At 43.0% G+C, this 24315-nt stretch overlaps 1 protein-coding gene and 2 long non-coding RNA genes across 5 annotated transcripts in view; 2 read left to right on the plus strand and 1 right to left on the minus strand.

Moving 5' to 3' along the window:
- tio (zinc finger domain-containing protein tiptop) overlaps positions 1–24315 on the plus strand; it is a 164658-nt gene that overhangs the window by 132099 nt on the left and 8244 nt on the right. For all 3 annotated transcript variants that reach the window (XM_087406264.1, XM_011068574.2, XM_011068573.2), the window contains one exon: positions 21877–22120. In XM_087406264.1, coding sequence (XP_087262390.1) covers positions 21877–22120 — 244 coding nt within the window. The remainder of the gene's footprint in view (positions 1–21876; positions 22121–24315) is intronic.
- Positions 1525–4931, minus strand: LOC147909803 (uncharacterized). Its single transcript, XR_015545162.1, has 2 exons — positions 2930–4931; positions 1525–2555 (listed from the first exon to the last, which is right to left on the minus strand). It is a non-coding gene; the product is annotated as an uncharacterized LOC147909803 (long non-coding RNA).
- Positions 7938–9341, plus strand: LOC147909804 (uncharacterized). The gene is made up of 2 exons (XR_015545213.1): positions 7938–8590; positions 8696–9341. It is a non-coding gene; the product is annotated as an uncharacterized LOC147909804 (long non-coding RNA).

Genomic DNA, 24315 nt, shown 5'->3' on the forward strand with positions numbered 1-24315 from the left:
AGCCCCGTTCATCCATTTGAGGTTTACGTCTATATTACGTACCTCGATTGTGCGTTACGGAGATTAGCGCGAACTCTGCCGCATTACATGTAGGATATTCAGTATCTGCTCCCGTCTGCGAATGTATGTCCTTCGTTACGGATGACTGGCAGAGAAGTGATTCTGACGTCCATTGAGACGCCAGTCGAGAATCACGTGCGCGTATTGGCTCGACGTCCTCGCAGTCGCCGAGAGCTGAAGTTAGTTCGCGTTTTGTCCGCATTTATGTGATCGAGGCAGTCAGTCGCGCGTCAATTTGCCGCCACCGAGTTCTCCACGCTTTCCTTCCTTCCTCCCACTCCTTTCTTTCCTCTTTCTCTCTCTCTCTCTCTCTCTCTCTCTCATTCACTCACTCACTCACTCGCTCACTCATTCACTCACTCGCTCTTTCCATCTCTTTCTATCTCTCTCTCTTTCTCGATCCCATTGGCATCTATTCGCGCAGTTGTCGTTGTCAGTGTCCGTTGTTCAGTCGAATCCGAAGAAACACGAAGAACTGGAGAGAAGACAGAACAAGATAGGGAGACTTCGCACTCCGCCGAGATTAGTTTTATCGCGGTTCGCGCCCTTCCCTCCCTCTGGACGATCCGCTGAAGTGGACACTCCGGAAAACGCGAGGAATGCATGTCTCTCGTCTACCCGGTGAAGGAGGGACAGCGTAGTTACATACGTCCTCCAGGCCGAATTCTCTTCTCTGACTTTTCCCCGCTTTACTCTCGAATAACTCGGCGTCACCACCGGCATCGCCACCCTCGTAATCACACCGGCCGCACTTCAACGTCTCTCGCCTTCTCCTTCTCCCTCCCGCCCAACATCGTACAAACCTGGCCTCCGGAGGATTCACCGGAAACAAAACCAATAAACCGCCGCAGAACGATATTCTGAAGTCCCGTGGAAGAACTGACTCCTTTCCGAAGTCCAATGGCTCGTGTCATGGTTCCCTCCCGCCGCGTTGACACCTCGCCATCCTTCCCGTTCCGGATCTTGCTCCGCGCGGAGTTCAAGACAAAATCCTCCTACCCGCATGGTTCCACTCGCTGAATATGCAATGAAGCTTACGAGTGCGGTTTCATTCGTCCGTCTGTCCGTCAGCTTGTCCGCGCAACGCACCTATGCTGTTTCGAAGAGCGCTTTTAGGAAGCAACAGATACTATCGTTCATCGATTCTTCCGGAAAATATTGTTTTCTTCTGAAACTTACGTTAGTCTTTGATATGAATTTCATCGCGATCGCGTACATTTATCTTTACGTACTTTTTTTACATACATAATTTTGTCTGACATTATTAAATAATGCCATTTTGTCTTGTCACTTTGTATCGTGATAAAAAGAATTTATAATTAAACAATAAGAAAGAAAAATATTTAATAAATCTTGATTATAAAAAAATGTCCATCTCTTGCTTTTAACCTTTTAAAGATTAATTTTCATTCTAAAATAATTGTTTAGTAAGCAATGTTAGTTTAACTACAAAATAACATCATGTTGATTACGTTATATCATTATATTAATAATTGTTAATTACGCGTTGATATTACAAATAGTGACGCTCTTAATACATTTCATTTTAACTTCGCTTCGGCGGACTAGCTTCGGCCGTTAATCAGTCCCCACAATGCGGCTTGATGCGGCGGTTCCCGAGCGACCGAGTGCGCACAATGGTTCTTTGGAAGCAATCTAGGTTGGGTCTTGCAAAGCCATCAACCGATTTTCGAGGGTCCGTCTATGTCCAGCCGTCCGTCCGAGGAGACGTCGGTGGACGCCCAGGCGTCGTCGCCGTTCACGGCATTGATCTGTCGGACGGGAGTCTTGATATCGACGGTAGGGAGGGTCCGGAAAGGCGACTAGGAGGGTGCCTACTCCTACAGACCGCCACCTCTTCTCCCAACACCCCTTCGGACGACGCAAGTGTAGGTGTATTGTACGTACTGTGGCTCTCACTTCCATACCTATCAAGCTCGATCGGCGAGAGGGGGGTAGGACGTCTGGAATTGTTGAAGTGGGGGTGGGTGGTGAAGGTGAGCATTGAAAAGGACGGGTCGGGAGGAGAAGGTGGAGGACGTTCGTGTCCAGTCGTCATGCCGAGAGACAGCTCGTCACCCCGCGTCCGAAAGACTGATTACATCTCCTCCCGCTCTCGTCCTCTCTTCTACTTCTTCTTTACCCTTCCCTATTCCGTCGGGACATTCGTCTTTCCCCTTCGCCGTCTCTGTTCTGTGCCGATGCTCCCACAACGTGAGAGAAGAGACGTTAATCGAAGCAAATTGAACACACCGCGGTTTTGAACGCTCAATTAAGTTCCCCCTTGACGTTTCTACCCTTTTGCGAGGTGAACTACATGCGCACCCTGCATTTCAATGTAGTTCATTGTACTATGCATCGGCACATAAACGCTCCGTTTAAAATTTTGAAATTTTGTAAGGGTCTGGGATCAGCGAATTTGTAATATGCTGTTCTAATTTTCCCCTCGATGAATATAGTTTTCTCAAAACTCATGGAGTCAAGATACATGATTCCTGGAAGAAAAAATAACAGCTAATAAATGGGCTGTTAATGACAGTCTTGGGTTTATAGTTTCAGGTAAAATTCTACGAACGCGATGAGAGATCATCATTATCTAACAAATTATAAATAGGATCACTTGTTTTTGTGAAACCTGTGTATGCAAGCACTGATATTGAATTAAGCTGCGAATTTTGTTTCATTATCCATAATTATGAAAACTATAATTTAGAACGTTGTCAGAATAAGCAAAAGAGTTTAATATAAGTTCTATATGAAGGTCAACGAATAAAATCTCCGTATGATTATTCGTTACGAGAAAAGTATTGACATTGTTACAATTACCCGTATTTCTTCGTCATTATTCGCCGTTCTTCTAAGTAATTACCTATGTCAAAGAGATTTCCGATAATAAAAACAAGACGAATGAGAGAAGAAAGCCACTCATTGCGTACACGAACGAAGAGACTGCTTGAAGAAGAGGGGTTCTGAAGTTCGGGTTAGGTTGGTTGGCTGACCCGGTTGACAATCGATTGACGGCTGTCGCCAAGACCTCCACCCTTGTCTCTTTCTATTTCGACGACCCCTTCCGACCGTGTTGAACCCATCGCCCTCCTTCGCGCAGAGCCTGTCTGTTGCGACAGGTCGAATAAGTTCCACTAATTAGCCTCTTCATGGGAACTGGAAATCGAGCCGTCTGACAATTAATCACGTTCCATATTTCATACCGCTAATTTCTAATTCATTATCATTTTTACTCGTTCCACCCTATTGACTCGATGCCACGTGAACTAGAGAGTGCGTACTGACATGACATATGGTAAGCAGATGATGTCCAACTGATGTTGACGATTATTAATATGTCCATCACTTTAACGTTAGTAACGGCGCTACAAGAGAGAATGTCTCTTACGAAACAACATGTATCCGGTTGTCACAATCGGACGAGTCTTCACGAGATAAATCGTAAGATAAAATTGTAAATTATTATAGTCCGGTTAATATTAGGGGGAAAGTGTCTTTTCTCTTTGTGTCGCAACGAATACCTGTACAATCCATTTCCCTCATTTTATCTGCGATCCTGAATTTAATTAAGTTGCCAATGGTCTCCGATAAATTGTAACTCCATCCATACCCCTAACGCAGTCGTCGAAGTGTGAGAGGCTCGATGACAAGGGTGGCGAAGATGGGAAGGTGTAGTCGCGAAGTAGCGCCGCGAGGTGTAAAGTAAGATCGCGGTGCGGAGTGAGTGCGTTGAACGAGAAAATGTACAACGAACGACCATTCCCTCGTAGTGGTGATACGGGGTGGATATGTAGATATCTACAACAAATGCATAATACGAAAAGCCGACACGAATACCAGTTCGCCAAAGCATATATTCGCAAATACACACACGCCAACTTCCACTGCGGGCCTCTCGTTCTGAGGAAGGTTTGCGGAGGCGGTGGGATGAGTGTGTAACGGGCTGCGCTGGATATTATTTGCCGAGGACAGTGACAAACACCCGTCAACGTCACTTCCACTCGCACCCTCAGCTTCCCACCACTGCCACCGCCCGCCACCGCTGCCGCTCCGTCGCCCGCGTGCCCACCGCTGCTGCCTCTGCCTACCTCCTTCTCCTCCTTCACTCCCACCTCCGTCGTTCCTCTCAGGAGCCAGAAACGTGACGAGCATATCTAGCTCTGGACCAACTCGTCATCTCTGCCAGCCATCAGAAGGCGCCTCTGGTGACTGCGATGGCACCACTACTATGGCAACAACGACACTACTAACACTTCCACCGACGCTGACTCTCACGCTCGCGCTACGTGTACGTGAAATCGAAGAAGGTGAGAAGCGATGTGGAGAGGCACGGGTGGAACGTCGATGTGGGAGGAGGAGACTTGACGTATCGCGGCCTCACGTCATCCCGTCTTACTCGACGCTGTCCGTCAGAACTTCTGCTGCACAGAGAATATACGAGCGTTTCTCCGCGATTTTGCTTCTGTGAAAAATCGTTATTGCCGAGTCCTCTGAGATGACGATTCTTTCGAAGCGGTTCCTCCGCTCGAATTTTCGGACAATCTTTTCCTACTTATCGCTTTATCAAACGATTTATGTCAACTTGTTCAATTCGACCGTTTGATTATTCTCTTTTTGTTTGTCGCTGTGGCAACGTACAAATAGTTCACAAATCGTATCCGAAAATAAATGTTATTATCTATGAAAACTAATATCGTGTATATAACCTGTATATATTTATGCAAAATATTTATTTAGAAATTTATTTTAATTACACATGTATCTTTATTTATTTTTTATTAATAATATTTTTTAATAATATTTTTTGCGTATTACATTTCTTAAATATAAATTTAAATCATTTCTATGAAAAAATTCCATTTTCCAAATACTGATTAATAGTTGATTAAGAATTGATTTCCCTAAAAAAACACTTTGATAAGAGTTCTAACATTAAATAGACGGCTGGTACAGATGAAGATAAAATTTATTATTTATTACATTTTTGTTCTCATGCGAATAAATTCCTCATGGGTGGGAAATAGTATATCAGCAAACGTTAATCGCGTAGTAGAAGTCGCAGGTGTTCGTGTGCATTTTTAACCATATTAGACCCGCATCGCTCATTATCTTACCTTCGACACAGGCAAGTAATATCGTACTCCAGCAAACTGGAAGTATAATATAACTAGACGAATGCTCTAGTTGGCCGCGTGAGGAGAGTGGGGGTTGGTTACGCAGAGGGGTGCACGCTTCAGTACCGAGACATACAAGACCAGAGGAAGGGGAGGGGTGGTTAGGAGTCGAGGGGGACGCATAGGGGGGAGGATGAGGTGGAGGCAGGATCGTACAGAGGGGAGAAGGAGTCAGGGGCGTAGGTAGTCATTATGTGGAGGGAGGTGACGTCACTGACGGTGACGGATGGCTACACGTCAGGCAAGTATAAACCCCATGGTACCCAATAAATTATTGCAACTATAAATTACTTCTGTGCTCACGATATAATGCTACGGCTACTGCGTCGGACGTTGTGTGCGTAGGACGTCGTACGTGCGGGCTTGTGTACATGCTTGCGTGTGTGCGTGCGTTATGTGGATTTGCGTGCCCGGTCCTCTGTGTACGTACGGTCGTGACGATACCCGTCGGTGGGGCGAACAAACAAAGGTGGTACGATGCCAGACTAACTAGGCTTGGTATGGGCATAGGTAACCCCATATACAGAACTTTCTTTCTTTCCCCCCTTGATACTCTCTTTTACCATCTCTCTCTTTCTCTCTTTCTTTTTCTCTCTTCATCCCTCTTTTCGTTCCTCTACTTCTCTCGGTCCCTTTCGTGCGGTACGCGCGCAAACGGGCTCCTCGATTTACGAACGTTTCTGACCACCATATCCTGCTGCACCGACGTTTTTATTCGCGTTATGGGAATATACGCTAAGCCGACGAAAGCGAGAAGTCCGCGGGATTTACGAGAGCATTCGCGTGCAAAAAGCTTTTTCCGCGATATCGATGATTCTGGACAGAACGTTTCGTTGCCAAGGAAACAGGCGAAAATAGCGACGTGATTATTTAAAGATATAGCGACATTCCAAATCTTGACGCGAAATGTGGTTCAAAATGTGTTGTTCAGTAATAGCTCTTTGATTAAACCGATTGACCTGTTTACCATCTGATTAACGTCGTCTTTGTTTCCAATGAAACAATCGATTTCTTTACTCGAGATTAAATTGTCGCATTTATATTTCAGTATCAATTGCTTACTATTATATTTAGATGACCGACCGCATCAAGATTCTTGACATTTATAATTCAAAATGATGTATTCGAAGATGATAAACTCAAATTTTGCGGTATATATAGCGGGATACTTTTGGAGTTTACAGTGCATTTCTAGATCTTTTCGAACGCATCGTTTTTCGCGCGATTTCAGAACGTTTGGGGCCCCGTCGCGATGAGGAAACCACCGGGGTAACATAATCCCGATACGTAATAAATATCGCCACGTCGGTCTCGTTCGACAGTATTGGTGCGTCTGTCTCTCATCTGGATGCCTTTGGGGGCCAGGAAAAGGGGCAGAGTAGGATTCAGCGGGGCCCGGGGGGTGGATATTATGGGCGAGCGAGTGAGTTATACGCCTTGCCGCATGTGTGTCGCATAAATCTGTTCCAACCTCGGTCCCGGCCCCCTTACGACTACGCTGGAACTGCTCTGGCTTCGAGCGACGGAGGACTGAGTGACTGACTGACTGCCACCTCCTCTCTCTACCTCCTGGCCATCACCTCCTTTTGCCCTGCCGCGTATTTCCCTCAGCGAACTCTACTCCTCTAACTTTCCCTGACATTTCCAACTGCACATACTGCCGAATGCTTGGCGTACCGGGGCGGGGGCAGGGGGTGTACGCAGTTCGTTTAGTTTAAAATACGTGTTACACGGTATACTAGCAGTGTTTGGGTAACAGGAAAAACGTGGTGATATGTGTTCTCCATATTTTTCACATTTAGCTATATACAGTATTCTCCGGCAGAAAAATTTCAGATTATTATCGCGCAAAAGGAGTAACGTAATAACGAGCGAATGAAGTGTTCAAGATTTCAAATGCATATATGCGGACTGTATATACAATATGTGTATATCATTTAATTCTATAATTCTACAAATCTTGTTACGATACAATTATTTATGATAAATTAGATTAATGCTGAGATCTTTATACTATTTCTATTTAAAGGACTCTCTAAGAAATATGAATCTATTAAGAACTATCATAATAACATTTTGTGGTATAATATCAACGAACTGATGACAAGTTTTATAACAGCGCAGCAAATTTTAGGTCGCTTCCCTCGTCACCGTTTGAACTGTGATTCATCGCACGGACCATCGAGATGATAGTTGGTAGCGGTTCATAAATCGTAGTTCGCGGCATATTAGTAGGACTATATTTAGGCGGCTGTCCACCGATGAAGTGGCATTACCCTAAGTCTTCCGCGACGTAAGAAAGTGACTTATAGACTTTGAGGGACACGATATACGGTGTAAATAACTCTCGCCATATGGTTGCGGAAAGTAGACCGAGCGGAAAAACGGAATAGTATATATACACGGCGATGCCAAAAGTTAAACGGGCGTCGTAACTTTAAAGTATCCAGTTTACGTACAAGTGACATCCGCGCTCTTCGGTTGTACGAAGACGTCGGGTGCTCGACGTTCTCGAGAGGATGACAAAGGTACAATGCGCTCCCTGTGCAACGATGATATTCCATTCGAACGAGAGTCGTTTGCGCGCGCATGAAGACTAAAAATAATCGCTGTCGCTATTAGAAACGCGCGTACAAAATGTCGGGTTACGAGATACTAAGTGCGAGTTAAGGCGCGAGTTATTTGCGTTGGGGAATCGAAGCTTGTCGTTGGACGTGAATTAACTGAGGTCGGCCGCGTGAGAGAGAAGAAGATTGAGAGATGCACCTGTCGTCCGTGTCATCCATCCGTTACTCAAACGACAAGAACGTTTCTCTAATTTCCATTCACACTAATCCGTAACGGAGCTGTACGTGAGAAATCTTAAGAATTCATGGGCATAAATTATATAACAGGAATGCGCGCATTAATTACTAATATCCGCTTTGACTAACGACTTATTCAGATGCGATAAGAAGTGATAACCAAATAACGCACATGGCGATCCGGAAATTTCAAACGCGCGCTGGCAGCAAACTCGCTCATCCTCCCTTCTCTTCCCCAATTCGATACAGTCGTGAGAAAACGCTCAAATAACATCTGCCTCTTGCGCGTTTTACGTGCAACATCATACGAAATCACTCGCCGCGCTTCCAAGTGAGAGCCGTCAAGGCGAAACGAACGCGAGAGCGACGTTCGGGGCGCAAGAACGATTCGGCCACGGCGGGAAGACGAAGTTAAGAAGAGCGAGGAACGAGAAGACGAACTGCGAGCAGACGCACGGTAGAGGGGAGGAGAGAAAAGATCGAGAGGCGCACCTGTCCTTCTGTACATCAGCCGTCCGTCATCCGGGCGACAGATCGACTCTGTCGGTGCGCCGCCGTTCTCCACCTTCTCCGGCCGCTCAGCTCGTCGAGCACTCGCGGCGGAGTACTACGTGGCATCGCACTTATTTACGTTGACATAATATTTATTAGGACGGATCGGTGAGTCGGCCGTTCGCTCATTCGCGCGGCTCGCCAGCCTATTTCGGGACCACCTTCCCTCTTTCTCGTTCGCTCGCTTCGACGACGATGGCGACGGCGGCGACGACGACGACGACGACAACGGCGACGGCGACGGCGACGGCGACGGCAACGGCAACGGCGACGGCAACGGCGACGGCGACGACGACGGCGACGACGACGACGACAACAACGTGGATGACGATGGAGTAGCCGTTTCACGAGAGACATATCTACTCTTCTTTGGGATTAAGACGCAAACTGGTCACGCGCCTTATTTTCTTCGTGCCCGTCAAGACGCGCCGGATGCGTCGCCGTTCGCTTCGCCAATTGCATCTCACATTGAATGTTCGTCACGGAAGTTTTTATTTCGGGCCGTGACGGCGATCGGACAGGCACGTCGTTGATCTACATATGTCTTATATTACACTTTCCAACTGCGTGATAACTACATTTCAATGTCTTCGTGAAAATAAAGCGATACTCTCCGTGTGAATTTTTGTTAATCTTCGTGCCACTCTCAAGTGAAGATTATCATTTATTTGCGTAAAGATTTTATGTCATCCGCAATATTTTAATACAAGTACCTATGCATAAATAAACGTTCTTATAATCTTGCTTAGTTAGAAATTGTAATGTCTTTACACTTGCTTAATTAAAAATTGTAACGATCAATAATCTAAATTAAAGCTATAAATATTCTTTTTACTCCAAAATTATTTGTAATCCGATTACAATTGTAATACGATTATTTCATCATTAAAATAGGTTTATCATCGATGACTGAAAAAATGACTGTTGTTTAAACATTTTTTGCAGTCACCAACCAACATATGTCTTCCATATGCATACTCGCGGATGCCATGCGGCGTTAACCGATTTTAACAGTTGGCGGAAATTAAATTCGTACGATATAAACGTCAATCTCTCTTTTTTTTTGTACAAATAGAGAAATTGCACAATTCGCTTACAGTTCACTCTTTGTACTTCCGTAGTACCCGGAAAGAAGAGGATATTCGTGGTTCGCGCGGTCGCAACGCCACTTCGCGAGAGGATATGACAGGGGCTGTGTAAACGTGGCGATAACCGGACGGATCGACACCAGCTGCTCTATGTTTGTTGCCGGTTCTATAAATAGGCCAGTCGGCCCTTTCTCCTCCTCGCGCTCGCGCTCCGCGCCCACCGCCCCGCCACCTTCATCCTCTTTCTCTTCCTCGCGATGCTTGAGAGATGTTACTTCGCTGACAATTATTGTTGTCACGGCCTCCGCTCCGGCAGTCGGTAACAGGACTGACACTTCGAAAGGCAGCGTGACGGAAAGCGCAAGAAAGAGCGGCGGAGGGCGAGAAGGCACCGAGCAGTACGACAGGGAGATGGGGAGAAAGAGAGAGAGAGAGAGAGAGAGAGAGAGAGAGAAGGAACGAGAGGAAGGCAGCAGGGTGACGAACGAGGGGGGAAGAGAAGAGTGACGGATATCGTGATGAAGGCGTCCTCCTGTCATCTTCCTCCCGCCCCCGTTCTTCGCGGCGGCCTCACCATTCTGCGCTTGCACAGCTTCTCTCTTCGGGCCACGTCCGGTTCAAGACGCCGTCAGAATTGCGCGCGAAGGACCAGCGGACGAAAGAAAGAATCGAATCCATATGAAATCCTATTTCTCGTATAGCATCGTTCGCGATAGTCGCGCCGATTTTATTTGTGATTACTACGAAAATGGTTTGATTAAATTATCTGTCGACTGAGGTCTAAAAGTGACAAAATTAATAAGATTAGCATTATCCAAAAAAGACGGTAAAAATAATTTTCATTACACATCAGCTTATTCTTCTTTATGGATTTCTTACTCTTCTATGGATTTATCTTCAAAATCTTTACAGTTTTTCCTTGAATAAATTTCTTGTAATTATTTCATCGATGTATTCTTCTCTATGTATTAATTTAACATCTAACTTTGACCGTATTAGCGTTTTTGCGTATTAAGTTGATTTATTTAAATAAATATTCTGTTTCTAATTTTAGTATTATTTAAAGATTTTATTTTACAAAAAAAAAAAGATCGTATAAGAAATACTTTCCAGTATGATGATACGAATTACTTATCCTTCTAATTTCTGTATTTCAAAAACTGTTGTGATTAATTAACGCGCAACAATACAATTTTTACGTATTTTTACATATGGCATATATTGTAAGATGACAAAAATTAATCCTCTAAATCATCTTATCCGCGCCCTAAACCGACAATATTTTGAGCTTGGAAAAATCCGTTAATTTCTGTTCTCGATGGTAATATATCACGATAAGCCGCGCGACGTTGGGACGTTGTGCGTCAACGTTAAGGGTTAAAGAGAGAAATAAACGCGTCGCGATCCTCCAGTTCGGGATATTAATCGCACTCCTCACAGATCCCGACTTTCGCCTAATGCAAAACGCCGTGGGGACGGATGCTACTAACGAAGAGCGAAACGAGTTCGCGGATTTCGCCTTCCTGAGCAGCGGGAGCAGCGACGCATCGATCATCACTGTCGCCTGTTGCGCGATTGGACGGACGAACGGACGGACGGACGGACGGACGGACGGTCGGTTGGTCGGTCGGTCGGTCGGTCTTACCGGACGTGCACACCGTCCATCCATCATTCAGTCGTCGTACCTGCATCAACGGACGCATCTTCGGCGCCTCCGTGTGCGCGCGAGCATTAATACCATTCCACGAAGAACGCGCGAGACGATTAGCTCGATCGGTCTGCTATATTTCGGGCCGCGTCGTAAATTATTTCGCGCGGCCGCATTAAATTTATCGCGGCGATGCTCGAGACCAGTTTCGAGACGAACGAGTGCCACTTAACCGGCAACTTTTTTGCGATCGAGACACGATTGACGTGAGACCGAGGTTTTTCGTCCCTTTAAATCAAGCAGCAGACAGCGTGATCTAAAATTTCGAGAATTGATTTCACGCTTCAACTTCATTATAAATATATTTTTCACGAGTGAGAACGAAGCGATATCCATTACATTTGATCCATTAAATCGAACATCGATATGTCAGGGGCAAAAATAAGAGATTATAATACGTTTAACTATAATACGCGTCTGTTTTTACCAGTCTATATTTGAATGTGACAAAATTTTGAAAACTCGAATATACTTGGCAAATTTTCATATTATAAGCATTTTCAATTTCAATCCTCATGTTTTGCTAATGTAACAAGATAATTTGTATCGTTGTTTGTCAGACATTCATCTAATAGCAGACGAATAAACGTGTCTTCGAATTCTTCAAGAGATTAACAATACATATAATAATGTATCTCTTGTGTCAGTTATTTTCACATATTATGTCACAGTTCCAAAAATAGTCGGTAGACACAGATTTATATTACGTGCAATTTGTGGATACTTTTAATCATTGCATGAGAGAGAGAGAGAGAGAAAGAGACGCCACAAAGATTAACGTCTTCGAAGAGACGAAGAGGAAACGTAGACTGACACAATGTCGAAAAATATCTTTTGGGCAGCAGGTTATTCGCCGTGTGTCGAGAAGTCTTTCCCCCATGCGTATACACTATGCAAGGACTGTCACTAAAATATGAACGTTAATAACTCGTACACGCGTTCGAGCAACGAGTGGCATGCCTTGCCAAAACGTCAACCTTTTTTTCACGAGACACAGCTCTTGCGTCGCCGGACCTCCCTGTCCATCACTCACCGTCAAGCCCAAATGTCTTTGCTCGGTTATACCCCGCTGCTCGTTTGTGTCCCTCCCCTTCGCCAGGATACTCATCATCCCGGTTCTCGTACATTTCTAACGCGCTACTGCGACGTTGGCGCGACGTCTAATCGCGTACGGACAATCCGCATCCACGCCAGAACGAATTAATACACGAATTGAGCCGCTCACCCTTGTCGCATACACGCGCAAATTGGATTAGCGTAGATATACGTCGAGAGAAAACGTGTTGAAGGAGTGAATTTTATTCCGTTGGAATTTCGCTGAATTGCACATAACGAAACTGCTTCACTTGCTGTTACACAATTTATATTAATTTTTCTATGATATCACAAGAGGTAAAATTATAACTCCGAGCAGAATTACAATTATTTATGCAAAACAAAAATTTATATATATATATATATATATATAATATATATGTAGAAGATTATATCTTATGGATATAATTCTCAACATCAAATTTGTGTTTACCTGTCTTAAAGTAAATTACCGTTGAATACATTCGCTATCTCCGTCGTTAGGAGTAAATTATAGAGCATCGTGATAGTAGAATTGTAGCTGTTAGTATAGTTAGCTTAACAAAACTTTAGATAATGATAACTCTTTAATTTTTCTTGGAAATATTGCCGTTACTTATGCATGATATTAATTTGCGCACAATTTATACACAAATTGTTTTTAATCAAATCGAGATATGACGATATCACTGATAAAATTATTATATGCGGAAGTGTTAATCTCGCAAATGTTAATTAGCCATTATACTATGATCGGCAATAGTAAATTACGAGCTATTAATGGGGAGCCTATCGATGGTATGGATCAACGAAAGGATCGACTTTAATTTAACAGTTTATGTGCGCCATGCACATGCAGACTAACCTGCTATCATTCGATGAGAGCGCGGGCGATGTAGTGCGGGAATGATCGCCAACAGGGTGATAAAGTCCTCACGATCGGTCTCTACGATAAATAATCACTCGGTTGTGCGATGTTTTCACCCCCGCCGTGCTAATTTATCGCCACGCGTGTACGCATGCAGTTAGGCAGTCTCTATTGCCACAGTAGATATCTCTTTAGCATTGCTTCTTATTCACAATATGGATAATAATATTATTACGCGAGATTGATAACGATGTTTCTCGAGATCAGGTGTGCCAGATAATAAATGCGATTCTAAGTTAAGTCGATCCTTCTTGTCAAAATGTCGAAAAATATCGTGTCGCATAAGGTGAATCGTGTAGCAAAGCGAGGGAGATGCCAACGTATATATCTTAATAAATTACGATATAAGTTCGCTGAATGATTACTAACCACCGGAAAACGACAATCGAAGCTACCGAGATTTTCGTCTAGAGACTATTGTCTGAGACTAGCTTTGGTTCATGACGAGCGCCAGTCGAATCAATGGATACCAGTCGAAGTCGCGCATAGGCAGGCGTCCTATAGACGTCAGATTTCGTAGCTCTCGGTTGAACGAAATGAAAAGCGCGAACGAAGCTCCGTGGATTGCGGCGCGTAATATTCGCGGCAGTTCGTGCGATTTTGTTACGAGGCAGCACGACAATTTCGCAGCAGAAACACCGGCTCCGGAAATCCAAGATCTCCGAGCTCGATATTTCAAGGCTGGGGCAACTTGAAAGGGAGGCTGGAAGGCGGACGCGAGAGAGAGAGAGAGAGAGAGAGAGAGAGAGAGAGAGAGAGAGAGAGAGAGAGAGAACGGGGAAAGATTTCGAGTACACGTAGAGAAGGCGACGGCAGCAGAGAAAAGCAATCGGGCGACGCGGATTCGGGGTTTTCACAGCCCTTGTCGATCGCGCGAGATTGAACGAGGCGTGTCCAAGTGCCGCGACTTCGGAATATCCATGGAAAATTGAAGGAGAGTACGCTCTATGCGGATTCCGCTTCCAATGGACCCAGCAGCATGACATTGCATTCGTTGATCGCTTTTTAAACGGTTAACCGATGATCTCTACGCATTCCTATATATTTAATCCGTACACGTGACAAATTGACTCGAAGTTTTACCTGACTAATCTCGGTTTTCACCAATGTAGATTGATTTTATTCTCAGTTCATTTACTGTTCATTTTTTTAAGAATTAGAAAAAGATGAAGAATAAGTTAATTCGAGATTAAAGTTATTCATGTAGAATAATTTTAATCTTGATGAAAATAGGCATAAGGCTCAATTTTTTTATTTCCTAGTTAACTTGTGATTTAAATTTAATCTCACTTAATCTGATAATAATGTTGAAACTGATGTTCTATAATTAATCACTAGTTATTTGACAGTATGGACTATAAAAGTTATTCATTACAAAATCATCACTTTAGACTAATTATAATTAGTTATTTAGACTAATTATAATTAGACTAATTATAATTAATTATAACTAGAAAAATACAATTTTTACATCATTATCAGATGTCCATTGTCACCAATGTAGATTAACTTTAAACTCGATTTACTTACTCTTCATTTTTTTATTTAATTCTAAGAATAAAAAAACGATAACAAGTAAATTGAACCAGGATTAAAATAAATCTACATTAGTGAGAACGGACATAACCTAATCACAAATTAACCAGAAAATGAAAGATCAAGTCTAAGAAATACCGACGTATGAGTAGTTTAGTTCCGGATGAGTAGTTCAGTTTCTAAAGTGAAATTTCAGTATGTATTTACAAGGATAAAGTTCAATCAAGAAAATTAGTTTCAAAATGATATTGATTTCAAAACTGATAATCGAATTTAAAAAACTTTTTAAAATCAATTTTGTAACTTCAAGTATTGAAGTAATATCTCTCATTTATTTATCCTAATCTTAATCGCGCTTTTCTACTTACATTACTAATAGACGCGAGCCATCAACGTCATTACCAATTTCTTTTGATGGGCCATCTCGGGAATTATACATATAGATATAGAATCTGATCGGGGTACATCGTTTACGATGGCGTGAGTAGCAGCGAAGGAACGCAGCAATAGTTCGTAGTAGAAGGGGAAATTCGACAGACTGATGGAGTGAGTGTTGACTTAGGATAACAGTCGCCTCATCAGTCAATCAGTCAGGTAGACAACGGTAGGAAGGTACTCCGTCTTCGGTTGGAGCCTGTCGTCTTGTTCTGTTCACGTCGTCCTAAAGAACACCTAAGTGAGTCACGAATCTGACCACCTGACATTCGAGGGACTTAAGATCGAGGGCCAAAATGAAAAAAAAAAGAAAGAAAGTAGGATGAGTCTGAAGGGATCGAATGCTAAAGAACCGTTTGTGGTCCTTGATACCAAGTGCATTGATCTAATTCCTCGGATGTTCCTTGATGCATCTTCTTGAAGCCATATTGAGAGTGAATAGTTGGAAGTTTAATTTTCATTAAGGATGCAAATTTTTCCTTTTAAGTTAAAATCGTGACCTCTGTCATTCGAATAAATTTACATTGAATAACGATTGAATAATGATTACATTGAATAACTAGGTTCATTTCATTTTTTAATGTATACAATTGTGACACTTAATAAATTAAGATTCGAACAACAACAGTTTTCGAATATTTTATATTATTATGCACGAATATTAGACTAGAAAAAAATTATGCTAATCGACTATATTGCTCTGTTTCATAACAATTTTATTTAATTCATTCGTAATAGTATTTAAAATACATGTTACATGTCACACTCCAAGAATATTTTATAATCGTCCTTGCTCTCAAACTCTCGAAACAAGAATGATATTCTTCTGGGTTCGGAGCGCGACCCTCCCGATCGATCTGAAAAATCTGGATCATCACTTGAGGAAGTCGTAAATCAACGTCTTGTATCTCTCGAATACGGATTGAGTATGAGGCTTTCAAAGCCGGTTACTCCGAGAGAAGGAGGAATCGCGGAGTTTGCGCGAGGGGGAGGAAGAGGGAAGCGAAAGAGACACGGAAAGAAGGACAGAAGGCACGCGCGAGGGAGAGAGGAAGAGACGCGGAGGAAGGAGAAAACGGATTCACCCGTCAGTCACTCTCTGGCAGACCGCGAGAGAATCACAATGCGAGGCCTCCCTCTTCTCGCCGTCCCTCTTCGTCCTTCTGTCCGCCCGTCCGTTCGTCCGTCTGTCTGCCTGTCCATCCGTTCGTCTCTTCGTCTGCCTCCTGTCACTCTCCCCGCCAGCCTTCCGACGGTTCTCGCATCAGAAATTCATCTCCTCTCCTGTCCTCCTCCGGGTTCTCCTTTTGTTCCTTCCCTGCCGCCGCAGCCGCCGGCTTGTTATTATGTACTGTTTTATTGCCAGAACGTTGCTAAAGTTCGACCCGGTTACTTGCCCCAGCGTGGCGTCATTGCTGCCTTAAGAGAGAGAAAGAGAGAACACGAAGGAGATAGAAAGATCCGCGCCTCCCCGGGATATTCGCCGAGATAACCGTGCGCGAGTAGTACTACTTATCAAAGATCCGTCTCGGAAGGCGTCCCAGCAACTTCGCTCGGCCGTCCCGACATGGAAGAGACGAGAAATTAACTTCGTGCACCATGAAGTCGGGCGGCTCTCTCGCAAAGATCTTTTCTGATGTACGCAGCTCTACATTCTAACACGGTGGTTATGTAATTACCAGTATCCACCGACGGCCTGTCTGACAATGAGAGACAGAGTAAAGACTGGCGAATGCTCATGTACGTAGCAGCCTCCACACAGTTGATTATGAATGTCTAGTACATTGAATCGATAGATATAAAGTTATTTCCAAAGGAAGATTTTTTCTGTGTAATACATCATACTTTAAAACGAGACTAATATAATTTAGTATTCCATAAAATAATGAATTAGATTATCAATCAATATTTGAGAGAGAATTTTTAGTAACTTAAATAGATTTTTAAAAATATGTATAATAAAAAAATATGTAAATATAGATTTTTATAATATACTCGGTATATATTATAATATTTTGATTTTACATTTATATTGTATTTTTGTTCTAATTATGCTTTTAATCACATCATTGTGTCTACAATGTATATCATATTTACAGAAAAAATACTCGGCTATCTTACTCGCTTTAAAAGCTGCCGCTCTGCATATCAGATTTCTTACAAACAATTAAACAGACACCTTGCATTATAAATTTTCTTACTGGATGAACGTTCGGCGTAAATGCTAATTACAAGTAAACCTAACTGATTTAGCGCGTTGATTGCGCGTAAATCACTAAGGTACACAAGCTGACACTAGTGCGGATGCCTATGAACGCTAAAATTTACGCCTTACTCACGGCCGCAATTTATGAACATGCACTAAAGGATCCTTGTCTTAACACCTTATTTTTCGTTCTGCCATTTGTAAGGCTTACCGCATTTCATCTTGGCGACTCGTTCCGCCTTCGTACGTCTAAGAATGACAAATCGTTTTCCGGAAGAATGACTTCAAAAGAATACGTTCAAAAATTGACGGAAAATAATTAGTTTTATTCTTGGTTTTAAAAGACATTATGTTATATCGCATTATAAAAGTTTATGTCAAAGTAAGTTAGACTGTAATTAAATCTAGGTAATTTTTTCAATAAATTATTTACAGGTTTTTAGGATGCTTATTAGCATTAATTACATCATTAAATTATTTGTCAAGTTTAATTTATTACTATTCTAGTTTTAGTTTAGGATTGCGTTTCAAGATCGACAATTATTTCGGCAGTTTACATAATTCGATATGAGAATAAATTCATAACGAAATATTATTTAATTAAGCGCTAAGATCCAGCTCAGATCAATAAAGTTTTCTTGTTATTTAAATCTAGATAGTTATGAATTAAGAAATATCCCTATTTGCTAAAGTATCTTTCTGTACATTCGATAAGCATTATTAAATAAATCACAGTTTGTAAATATAAAATATAATGAAGTACAAATAATATTTATCTCAAGTTTTATTTTATTTTTGAAATTATTTTGATAGATTACAATTTTTTTGTAATTTGTGATAATGGAATTTATTTGTATACATTAAAAATGATTAATATTTCTCTGTGATATTAACGCAATTAATTAAAGTCGACATAGTTTTCTTTTACAATACTCGCTTAAAGCTTCGCATATAAAGGCTCGGGATTTATCAGCAATTAGCAACTGCCGATCGTCCATACGAATAGTGAGCGTGACTAGCTCAGTTGTTCGATTCTTACGACTGGATCCTTACGACTAGCGGTCAGGATAGCTAATACTGTCGCGGTACCAACACCAGTTAGTTCCTTGGTACATCGCCAACATGTGTACGCCAATATATGCAGGTGTCTGCTATCTATATCCGTAACTCGTGCGCAGGTTCGTCGTAAAGGTGGGCGAGGAGAGACACGACAAAGGGGCAAGAGGAAAAGATAGAGAATGCGCAGCGACATACATTTGTAAAAGAAAAGAGAGAGAGAAAGAGAGAGAGAGAGAGAGAGAGAGAGAGAGAGAGAGAGAGAGAGAATGTGTAGAAAAGTCAAGCAGAGATCGTAACGGGTTTGAAAGTGGATGCTTCGCCGATAAGACTAATTATTGTTCTGGACCAAGAGTCGTAGGCGGACTATTGGTGCGGAACCATCGTAGATAGCGCGACCCGCTCTCGGCATAGCACAGGCTGCTAATACACTGCACTTCTTTTCTAACGTGCAGCGGTTCGGGTGAGTCAAGGACAGGAGGAGCTGGATATCGGCCGGTAGCATCTCGCCGAGTGTCAAGCCGCTTTTAAGCTCGGTACGCCACGCTCCTCGTTCTCGAAGCGTATCTTACCGACAAGCTATGTCCGGGATGCGCAACCCGGTGCGGTCCTTGTTAGCGGCCTGCCAATAGTCCCGCACGACCTGTGCTCGTGCAAACATTTGCATCCTGAGCCTGACTTCGACATCCGATCGATCTCGATCGCCGGTGGAATATTTTCGAGTCGCGGAACCATCAGTGACCTTTGTCATTACGATTGAGTCGGGAATCAGTATTCTACTAAATTATTCAAATCCTATGACTTCGATATAATAAACAATTAAAGTAAATATAATAATATTTAATATAAAAAATATATTTTAATATAAAGTATAATATAAGAGATAATAAGCAAGTCATCCGAATATATTTTATTTCTTTTAAACAAATTAAGTTTTAGAGGACGAGAGAGGTTCATTTTGTAATGTTTAGCTTTTCCTCAAATAAGATTTATTATGGTTTGTTATGAAATGATGTCACTTTGAAACAAGAAGTACAGAAATAATAAAATATAATAATTCTTATAATTCATTATTTCATTGTATTTCTTACATTAAAATATGATACTGTTTCAACATCATTATAATGGTTTTCTCGTCTTTAAAAGTTAAACAAAGCATTAAATAATACTGAATCAATTACATTAAATAAAGGGTTTTATCTTTCTGATGAATGCTTATGAATAATGATTCTTCTGATGTAATTGTCGCACGTGCGTACGTGAAGATAGTATCAAAATGCCATTCGCTGCTTCCGGAAACAGAATAACGCTCGTTGAAGTCTCTGGCTGGAGATGAAGATGGTGCTGACGGTCACGATTGAAATTTTGAAACAATACCTCTTCAAATCCAGCTATCATGTACAAGTGGGTGGGAAGGGTTAGAAATGAACGGCACGCAAATAGATTCCACAGATTTGCGATCAAGCGCCCGAAGGGGGGCCCCCGGAAGGATAGAAGACGGACCATGCTTGTAGCGGGCGGGGCTGCCCGCCGGTGGTCCGCCCGCTTGGTTCCTCGACTTCTTGCATTCTCCTCTTCGATACGCGCCTGGATCTGAGCGATCCTCCGAGAGGTCCTCCTTTTATCTCCTCTCGTCGTCGCCCCGTCGTTCTCTCCGTAGTCGTGCACCTTCTCGCCGTCCTACGGCTGGTCCCAACCGGATCGGCCAACCAGTCGCTTCCATCGAATGGTCCGAGCCGGGGCACCAGAGAATCGCTCTCGGTAGAGAGACAATGGACAATGGGGACATAAATCTGCGTAATTAGTTGCTGATGCACCCGCGGATCAATGTGCGATCTCCTTTCTCTCCCTCTTCCGTAGCCTGTCTGCGAACAAACGATCGTTTGGTTGGTCACTCGGCAAAGTAGGACGGTGCTCCTGGTTGTCCCCACCCTCTATAAGGGGAGGTGAGCTGACCATCTTTCGCTCTCGCCCTGCTCTCGCTTGGCTTGGCGATTGCTCGCGATTGAGGACATGGCACTCCCTTCTTCAGAAAGGATATGCCGGGAGCAAGATGGCGACTAGGAAGATTCCGTTGGCACTGAGTATTCACGTCCAGGTCTATCAAGTGTAGTTTACTTTCGTTAGATAACCGTACGATAGTAGTGTAAGATGTTTTAATATATGCGTGGTTAATATTTGAATACACGATTGGAATTATCAGATATAACGTAATGTGGAATTTCTGGATAAAATTTACGCAACATAATTTCCTTCCATAAATGTTTATTGATCTTAGATCAGGTTATGTTCTTCGCACAGTCGCAAAGCGACAGTTCTGCCGTTCATTACCAAGGGTTCAAATGGAAACGATTTGATTAAAACTCATAATGCAGATGATGGAACTCCTTGTCCCGCCACACAATACCTCGTCGTCGACGACGTTGACGTATCCGACATAGCTCGCATTTTCTCTTTCTTCGTCTCCCTCTTGGGCGTCGTCGTCGTCGTCGTCGTCGTCGTCGTCGTCGTCGTCGTCGTCGTCGTCGTCGTCGTCGTCGTCGTCGTCGTCGTCGTCGTCGTCGTCGTCGTCGTCGTCGTCGTCGTCGTCGTTGCTGTCGTCGCGAAAGGCTGATAAATGAACCGATAGTGCCATTGTGTTACTCGCCATCTAAACCTTTATATCACTCCTAGGTACTTAGCTTCGTCATTTCTCAGTATCTCCACTCTTAGGTCGTACGTTCTTCTCTGCTCTTCTATCAAGATACGGCGGGTGACAGAAGGATTTGATTCGCGTCCTACATCAACGATCTCCACGCAGAAAAGACGATACACGATGTCGTCAACTGATATGTATTTGTGTCCGATTTTTTGATTTCTAAATTGCTTGGCAATACATAAGTATATCCTGCAATACAAGTTTGCTTGCTTGTCACGCGAGGTTATACTGACAGAGAGAAGTATTTTCCTCCTAGTAACGATACAGTTGTGTATCGTATTTTTCAAATTCAACATCTTATCTGCAAGTGTAATAGAAAATTTGCCGATGGGTCAATGAGATATCTAGATTGCTAAAGCGACATAACTACTTATATTCCGTTATACAAGTAGCTAAAAGCATCAATGAAATATTCGTTATACAGGCATTTAATAGAAATGTAACAGCACATCGTTATTTTATAAGATGTGGCATGTTAATGGAGTAGCCATTTCTTGTTAAATTACGATTGATCTAATCTACTAATCCGCTATTTTACTTATTTGTTTCAGGGGAGGACGGCGTCGAAGGCTCTGCGCCCGGTACGGACCTCCAAGGCGAGGAGGGCGATTGCGTCGACGAGGATGGCCCTATTAGCCCCAGTGAGAGGGGCTGCGCGCCCGCTGCGAAGGAGGACGAGGATGCCGAGGGAACGGACGAAGAGGATGACGAGGAGGCATCGCCACCTACACCCCCACCTTCCGCCACCTCAAGGTTAAACCCGACTATCTTGCGAGATACGGGACCTTCGGATAGGTGAATTTTGCATCTATAATTTTCTATCCATGCACAATTGAAAACCTTACTACACAAAGATTAAGAACACGGATTAATCCTCAACGTCGCCATATGATATTAGTGAAAATGGATCATCAGCTCTTTATTCATTTTTTACGATTTTTTCAAAATGTGGATTAATTAGTTTACTGTTGTGATAAGATCTTCAATTGATGTTCTGTTTATATAACTACTGTCTTAATAATTACTGAAAAAAGCAATCACAAAATGTGCATCAAAAAGAAACAAATACGCGTTTCTCCATAGGGTTAAGTCGATAAATGTTGATGGAGATAATTATTGAAACCTGAAAGACTTGATTATGTGTGCCAAGAACTTAAAAAGCTTCTGTCGATATACAGTAATGACCAGAAACATCACTCGTGTTAGCTGAAACGAGTTGTTGAACGAGTAATGGCAACTTTTATTCGCACTTTCTCAGTAGCTATTTATATATCCATATCAATTTTCTTTAGTTTTCCTTATCACACTTCAATAAGTCGTGTAGATCTCCGTACATTTATGTCCACGATATTTTTAAATCATTATTTTCAAAAAAATTAAGCAAAGAATTTTGTAAATCTTTCTTTTAAGCAGTGATTTTTGAGATATAAAGATTTAAATATGGCCAATTGACTACATTTAGCTCATTCACACTCATATTATTACATGCATAATTCAAAATAGCCGTCTAAATATAGCTTGTAAAATCGATCATATTTAAAACATTATTAGCTCAAAAATTACTGCTATAAAATTTAGAAATAAATTTTTCACTTAATTTTTGAAGAATTTTTTGCTACATTATTTTAATTCGCGAATTTTGGAACACCCTATGTATATGTATCTCTTTGTCCATGTGTCTCCACGTGTCTCTTCGTATCGAGGAGACACGTGGGTGTTACGTACATGAAGAAAGGAACACTCGACGTCAAGCGTGAGGCAGCAGCCTGTACAAATCAGCCGCAGATAGCCGCGCGAGTGACGCTTCGGCGCAAATCACCTACGACGGTCATAGCAGCGACGCGTAATGGCGGGCATAAAGTCGGAGGCTCGTACCTAAATTTCATTTGACGTTGTCTGCCAGCGCACTCATTAGTCGGTGCTTTATCCGGACGCAGGCTCCTTATAATAAAGTGTTTAAATCATCGCGAGTCGCGCCGACGCGACAACACGAGCTTTTTGATGTTTGCCGTCGTTGGGAGTCTCTTGTGTACATGAGGCACGTCGTTGTTTAAGAGCAACAAATCGTCACGAGGTCTCTTTCATAAATACATGTATGCGCGAGGTAAGCGTCGGGCGGCGAGGGTTAAGTGGTAACGGAACAAGCGGGCGGGAGAGACCCTGGATAGGGATAAATAAGCCGGTGTCGGAGTTGATATCGGTGTCTGCCGCGCGCGACGTCACACGGCTAATAGAGATAGGCACGTGTTACACATCGTCCCATACCGACGATGCCCCACTAGCAGGCGCTGCCTCCTAACCGGGGGCGGCAGTGGCGCTCCCGCTCTCCCGTACACCCGCGCCGTCCCGCCAGCCCCCAAAAACTTCCCCTGCATGCGTGGCAGCGGTCCCCTTTCATCTCGCAGCACGCATTCGGCATTCAGTCAGGAACAGTCAGTTACGAGCGAACCGTCGACAGGCCTGGAACGTCGCCGCGCTGCGCACACATCGCGCGTTGAGGCTCGCACAATCCATTACAACGTTCTCTAATCGTTCCGACCACGTGCTCCCTTCCGACAGTCGATCCTCGTGTGCGTTGATGACGTTGCGACAGGTATCGATCGCTTCTGCACACTCGACAACTTCGACCAATCCGCGCGGTTTTTGTCGCGAGCTGGATGACTAACGTTCATCGGTGGAGCGTACAATTATTCGTAATTTGTTCATGATCGGAACTCCGTTACTTCGCGAACGTTATGTTGTATTCACATATTTGTGATCGTGCGTGAGTCGAGGATTCGTAGCCGCGATGTAAACGCGCGTATTTTAAGGTCGACAAATAACGCATCGCGTAGCATGGTGTGTTCGTTCTCCATATCGATAATAATCTGTCGCATCTTGTCGTAATGTCCGTCGCATTTACATTTACAAGATACGCTTCTATGTGTTGTGTGCATTTCGCGTGTACACACTAGCACGATAGACGTTTTCATGCGTGAGTTATCCATCGC

Source organism: Acromyrmex echinatior, chromosome 5, assembly GCF_024713525.1.
Source record: "Acromyrmex echinatior isolate Ae372 chromosome 5, ASM2471352v2, whole genome shotgun sequence".
Classification (NCBI taxonomy): domain Eukaryota; kingdom Metazoa; phylum Arthropoda; class Insecta; order Hymenoptera; family Formicidae; genus Acromyrmex; species Acromyrmex echinatior.